This window comes from Embiotoca jacksoni, unplaced genomic scaffold, assembly GCF_022577435.1.
Source record: "Embiotoca jacksoni isolate LCO1_2020_lvr unplaced genomic scaffold, fEmbJac1.0.p SCAF_132, whole genome shotgun sequence".
In the NCBI taxonomy this organism is placed as follows: Eukaryota; Metazoa; Chordata; class Actinopteri; family Embiotocidae; genus Embiotoca; species Embiotoca jacksoni.
Window position 1 is genome coordinate 72549 of NW_027185266.1, and position 7285 is coordinate 79833.

A 7285-nucleotide genomic window follows, 5' to 3' on the forward strand; every position below is an offset into this window, starting at 1 on the left:
CAGGCTTACACACACACACACACACACACACACACACACACACACACACACACACACACACTTTCTCTCTTTGTTTCCTTTCCACTTTCTATCTCTTTCCACCTTTATGCTCTTCACGATTATCTGTAGTTCGCGGCCACGAGTTCCCGCCGCTCTCCAGGCTCCGCCCCCCCCCTCTCGGGGGTCCATTTACCGCCGCCACGTTACATCTCGCTCCACCTGTTGAAAGAAAAAAAAAGTCCGGATCGAATTCAGTACGTGCAAAGAACCCCGGCCGACCGACACCCACCGGCCGCTGCCCGGGGAAATAAAACAGCGGCCTCGGGTTCCCCGTGAGTCACGAAGAAAGACGGCTTAATCTGTTTACGCAGCTGAGAGACATCTCGACTGCGTGAACCAGTGGGCGGCACACGTTATTACTTTCACAGGGACACACATATGTTTACTCAGTTTTTATTTTAAGCTCCATCTGTGAGATCTACCGCTTATTTTCATTTCTTCAAGCCTTCGTTTCTTTCTGATCTCAGATTATGTGCACTTCTAAAAAGTGTTTTTACTTAACTACTCTACTTTCTATTTCTATTGGGGTTAATATTACAGGAGCACTTCATATTAATAACACCCCTCCGTGCCTCCTGGTAACGTAAACTCAAAGTTAAACTAATTGAATTAAATAAAAATCCACCAGATCTGCTTCAAAATCACGGACAAAAAGAATCATCGCATTTTAATTAAAGTCTCGTCGGTCGGCAAAGTAATTTATTCTGTTTCTTTGTAATCACATCCACAAAGGAGTTTTCTAGACAATGCGATGACTTCATATTCACCTTCTGCACTTCTGCAAACGTAATACAGCGAGGAGTCGTTACGGAGCACTCAGCGGTTTTATGGGAGTCCTAATAGTTCGGGAAATATATATCCACACTTAGATAACACTTACAGTTTTCGAAAAACATATGAGAAGATGGTGGAAGCGCGAGTCCCCTCCTCGTCTACAAAGATTAACCATCCATGGTCTTCTTGATCTTTTCGGGGATGCTTTTATTCCACTTTTTTATAAATAGGACACTTTGAGACCAGTCTATACTGCATCTCTCACAAACTGGATCCTTGTCTTGACTGGTTGTCTGAGATTTCCCCCAAAAAAGACATTCATTCAAAACGTCCCTTTTAACAGGAAGTAAAACCTCCAACAGCAGGAAGGAAAAACTCCCTTTAAACAGGAAGTAAATCTCCAACAGAAGGAAGGAAAAACTCCCTTTTACCAGGAAGAAAAACCCTCCAACAGCAGGAAGGAAAAACTCCCTTTTAGCAGGAAGTAAAACTCCCTTTTAACAGGAAGTAAAACCTCCAACAGTAGGAAGAAAAACTCCCTTTAAACAGGAAGAAAAACCTCCAACAAAACCCCATCCATTGATAAATCCACTCGCCCGGTTGAAGGAGAACGAGGTCATCGCTTAAGTTCTCCGCCATAAAAACAAAACAGAAAAATATGTGAATGGGAATTCGCTTCAGCGTGAGCTCGTCTGTATTAAAACGCCGAACAGACGAGGAGGAAGAGGAAGAGGAAGCACGACAACCGAGAGCGAGTGATCCGACCGCCACGCTCCAGCTGTTGACCGTTCGCCTCTCGCGACGAAGCTGTTTGTCCTCCGAGGGAGGAAAAAGACAAGATCAAACAGAGAACAGGTGTCGACGCGCCGGGCCTCATTTGTTTTACTATACGAGTTTTAAGACGGATTTGTTGTTGTTGTTGTTGTTTTTTGTATTTTTCCGTCTTCCTGCAGCGAAGGTGTTTGAATTTAGAGAAATCCACTTCGACCCTCTCTCTCTGTGCTCCTCAGATGTGGCGGTGCCTCACCCCGACAAGAAGAGCGTCATCATGTACGTGACGTCGCTCTTCCAGGTGCTCCCCCAGAGCGTCTCCATGGAGGCCATCGAGGAGGTGGAGACGTTGCCGCGGGCGACCGCGGCCGGCGTCGCCCGGGGTGACGACGGAGGAGCACTACCAGATCCAGACCCAGCAGCGCTTCTCCCAGCAGGTTCGGACGCACACGCGCACACACACACACACACACACACACACACACACACACACACACACACACACACACACACACACACACAGAGAGTCCTCAGTCCTCCCTGGTGTTGCCGTCCGTTGTTGCTGTGGCTGCAGTGTGACACCTTTTGCGGCTTGTTGTTTTTGAACGCTTCCTGCTTCGAGAGCAACTCATCGCTGTTGTTTACACTAATAAAAGTATATCATGCGATATAATATTTGGATAATATTTCACATCAAAACCGGCAGCGATCCGATTTTGCGACAGGTGTTCGCAAAATAAACTAAATCAGTCAGCGGTCTGTGGAGTTGGAGTTTTTGTAAAGATATGGAGATATTAAGAGCTCGCAAATGACAGTAGTTAACTCGGAGATATCATTTTCATTTACTGCTAATAAAAGATGCTGACCGGGCTTTTCGCTTACAATATTTATAAAAACAAAAACGCTGTTCATCTTTCTTCGGTTAAAGTTGAAACATCATCAAAACTTCGCCGCGTCATAGTCGAGGCAGTTTATTAAAACATGAACTCATTTGAAACATGCAAAAGAATTCAGGGATTTTATTCGGAGGGGGAAAAAAAACAACATAAAAGACGAGCCCTGGAGGAGGGAGGGGAGGGGAGGGGGGGGGGGGCATGGTTGTTACCATAGTAACACCCGCCCCGTCTGTTTGAGACCCGCCTGTCGGTCACCGTGTGGGACGTTCGTCCCAGAGGTCGCATCTTTACGGCCGTTACACGTCGTTCAAACCCGGCTCGGCGGTTTTTGATTTCCCATGAGCCTCTGCTCTCGCATGCATCTGTGGCTGTTGCTCAGCCCGCCCCGTGTGGTGTGTGTGTGTGTGTGTGTGTGTGTGTGTGTGTGTGTGTGTGTGTGTGTGTGTGTGTGTGTGTGTGTGTGTGTGTGTGTGTGTGTGTATCGGTGACGGTGTTCCAGTGAGCCTGCGCGGTATCGCATCTTGCTTTGTGCACATTATCCACCTTCGGGATTGTGCAACCCACCCCCCCCCCCCCCCCCCCCCCCCCCCCCCCCACGAGTCGAGTTTTTTTTTAGTTTTTTTTATATAAACCAGAATTAATCATAAATTCAGTGGAGATTTAGAGAGCTCTCTTTATTTTTTTTCCAGGCGAATTAAGATAACGAAGGGTTCAGCGTCACCGTGGAGACGCTTCCTTTTCTTCTTCTTTTTTTTTTTTTTTTTTTTTTTTTAACGAGCCGACCCCCGCAGTAAAAAAAACACACGAGGAAGTCCCTCTTTCGCTGTAATTTAGCAACATCAAATTAAAGCGCTAACCAGCTTCGATTTCAGAGAAGCGCTGCTTCCCAAACGACTTGTTTTAATGATAAATTGGATAATAAACAGTTTGATAGTTCCTCCTCCACAAACTTCAGAGCGGAGCTCTCCTGCAGCGAGGAGATTATCACAACCCTATTTTATTTTTATTTATTTTTTATTTTTTTTGGGGGGGGGGGGGGGGGATTTTATCACAAGGTGCGACAAAGCGAAGGCGAATTCACGGCGAACGTTACATCGCTAATAAACGATCCGCCCGCGAGAGCACGAAACCTTTTCGGCTTTGCTGGCTCTCGAATTACACATCACACAGAAAAGAAAAAGATATCCCTGATCCGGCGGATCGTTTTCCCCGGAGTTCATTCACCGAGTCGAACCGTGGAGAACCGACATTTGGAAATTCATTTCGTTCCCATTTAAAAAGAAAATATTTGTTCTTTACATCATTAAAAAAAACTTACAGTTTTGCGAAATAGCTGTGAACTAGTAAACGAAGCTCACAAATCGTCGGGAGTGAAAATGGAGCGTCTGGAGTTCCTTCGGTTCATCACGGGCCGACGGAAGTGATTGAAAATCGGAGAATTTAACATTTTGGACTTCGAGTCCACAGCAATCGTGACATCTTGTCCCGTTCCCGAGTAACGTAAACGCTCCCCCAAAAAAAACAACCTGCTTTTGAAATGAAACTTGGGCTCGATATCTCATCTTATATCTTCTATCCTCTCCCCGGGCCACGCTGGGAAATGTTGTCATTCTTAGCGTCGGAGCTGGCAGCGGCTGGAAAACAACTTGGGAAAATCCCGAGTCGGCAAATTTCGAAGGCGCGGGGGAAAACAAAAACCGAAATCTGACCTTCGGAGTTGAGCCGAGCGTCGGCGTCGTGCCGTCGGCAGGACGGAGCGGGCGCTTCCTGCAGGGATATCATCACCTCTGTCAGTTTAACGGCCGCCTCGTCCGAGAAGCGGAGACGAAGACGGGGGGCGGTTGTGAAGACATATGACAGACGAAGTGATGAAGAAGTGAGACGTAGCAGGCGAGACGGGGGGAGCGAGCGAGGAACAAGTGAGACGGCGATAAAAACGAGAGCCAAAGGGAAAAAAAAAAAGAAAAAAATGTCACCGACTAGCGGCTATTATCTCCCTCCTCCCTCATCTGTCATCGTCATGGCGATGCTGTCACCGCCTCCTTCCATCAGCCGCCGCCGCCGCCGCCTGGGGCCCGGCGAGGGAAAGAAAAAAAGTTTGACACTTAAAACTCGCTTTTTCCGTGATGCGCTCAAACGCACCGCCGGTGGGGGGGGGGGGGGGGGGGGGAACCCCAGAAACCGTTTGATAACGATATTAATAAACTTTATTCGCGTAGCAGCTTTAATACAAGCAAATGCAGCTCAAAGTGAGTTCACGTAAAAACAGATATAAGGGGAACATTTAATTGTATAGAAAATAAATGAGACGCGCAAGAAACACATAAACACAGACAGAACATTCATCATTTAAAGATAGATGTATTCAACCACGTTGGAGAGGTTTTTTACCCCACCCCCACCCCCCACCCCACAGAAGAGAAAACAAAGCGTTAAAAAACCCGTCGAAAACATCAGAGAAAGGGAGGAAGTGTGGCGGAGGAAGAAAAAAACAAACAAAGTGGTCCTGAGTCTGGATCTGCTGACTCGGCTTGTTCCGTCCGTCTTACATCTTTCTGTCTCTTTGGGTTTTTTATTTTTTATTTCTGCCTCTTTCTCTCACGTCTACTTTTCTAGCCGGGTTTCCATCCGAGGATACTTCACCAACATCATTTTAAAAAAACAACAACAACAACAACTAAACAAAACAAAAACATATTTCCAAATGCAAACTTTTACTTGTCCTGCTTTACAGCTAAAACTAAGTAAGTCTACTTTACAGCAGTCACTGTTACACAATAATAGTAAATAATATTATATAGTGTAATAATAAGAATATTATATACAATAATAATACAAATAATTATAATATTATATAGTATAATAATGATCCTATATAGTATAATAATATTATTATATAGGATGATAATAATAATAATATTATATAGTATAATAATGATATTATATATTATAATAAAAATAATAATATAGTATAATATTATATAGTGTAATGATAATAATATTAAATAGTATAATAAAAATAATAATATATATTATAATAAAAATAATAATATAATAATTTTATATTGTATAATCACAATAACATGATATATTGTAATAACATATTGTATAGTAATAATATTATATAGTATAATGAAAAAATATAGTATAATAATAATCATATTAAATGGCATAATAATATGTAGTATATTGAATATATTCAATTGAACAAGTGTGTGTTTTATCGTTTTGGAATTCAAATTTTGTATTTATAAAAAGACGTTACATCCACTTTCAAAAGTTACTTTGCCGATAAAACTTTGAATAAAATAATACTTCTTTCAGCAAATTCACTTTATTAAAAAAAAAAATACTCGTAAGAAATGACAACAGATACTACAGATGATTGTTTCGGACCACCTCATGAAGGTGCATAAAATTGTGTAACAGGTGAGTTTGTTGCCATATTTTCTCTCTTTCCGTCATTACAAGAAGTAATCCGTTTCTTTATTTACGCCATTTTTTTTCCAAAAGTTCACCAAAATTAGCTTTTTGACATTTGGATGACAAAAAAAAAAAAAAAGAAAAAGCGGATCTCGTGTGAGATTATTCATCTTCTGTTTTTTCTCCTTTCTTTGTTTCTTCTTTGTTTTTTCTTCCTCTTCCTCATCATCATCGTCCTCACTTGCTCCCTCGTGCACCCTCCTCCCCCTCCCCCCCGCCTCCTCATTTCCTGCCTCTGTGTAATGTTTTTTCTTTTTGGGGGGATCTTTCGCGCTCTCTCTCTCTCGTTTTTGCAACCTCTCTCTTTCCTTCTTCTTTTTGTTGTTGTTGTTGTTGTTTTTTTTTTTTTCCTCCTCTTCCTCCTCCCGTCCCCTCCCACCTTCGTCTTCCTCGCTCCATCTCTTCCTCTCTGTGTCTACCTCTCTCAGATCACAGTGAGCGTGGCTCAGGGTCGCGTGCGGACCCCGTCGCCTCAGCCTCGCTATAAAAGCTATGCCTACGCCCAGGCCGCGTACGTCAAGTCGCCCCGAGCAAAAGAGGAGGCGTTGTACCGATCAGGTCCGTGCCCCCCCCCCCCTCCTCCTCCTTCAACCACCCGCCCCCCTCCCCACTCAAAAAAAACCCCCCCAAAAAAAACGTCCATCTGTCTGTGCATGTTTTTTTTGTTGTTGTTGGGCCGCTGTGTCGTGTGTCATGTTGTCCCGCCCCCTTTGTTTTGTCCGTCTGTTTTATTGACCAAAAAAAACAACAACAAAAAAAAAAAGTCCATCGGAACGAGTCGATAATTCAACTTTACATACACATTTTTATTTTTTTCCAATTCTTAAGGCTGGTACTTGTTTCAAATTTATAGATATAGATATATATATATATCTATATATATAAATATATTATTTTATACTAAGGTTGTTCAAATATTCCCCATAAGTAAAGTTATTGACAAATTTTGCCGAGGTGGACTTTTTTTTTTTTTTTGTCTGTTTATTGACAAAAAAAACAAAAGTTGATAATTCAACTTGGGAAATTTTTACATACAAATTTTTTTACATTTTTCTTTATTCTTAAGGCTGGTACTTGTTTCAAATATATATATATATTTATCTTTTGATACTAAAGTTTTCATACATTCCCTTTTTCTATCTGTGACAAGGGGGAAAAAAAAGTCGAATTATTGACACATTTTGTCGAGGTGGACATTTTCTTTTTGCCGTGTTCCTGTCAACCACACGACTGTTAATGAAATACATGATTTGAAAGTTGTTGTTGTTTTTTTTTTTTTTACAGATGATGACATTGAGTCC

At 42.3% G+C, this 7285-nt stretch overlaps 1 protein-coding gene across 1 annotated transcript in view; it reads left to right on the plus strand.

Moving 5' to 3' along the window:
- LOC138196809 (dystrophin-like) overlaps window positions 1–7285 on the plus strand; it is a 137202-nt gene that overhangs the window by 39547 nt on the left and 90370 nt on the right. Inside the window, 4 exon segments of the mRNA XM_069147172.1 lie at window positions 1845–1987; window positions 1989–2042; window positions 6413–6508; window positions 6510–6542. Coding sequence (XP_069003273.1) covers window positions 1845–1987; window positions 1989–2042; window positions 6413–6508; window positions 6510–6542 — 326 coding nt within the window.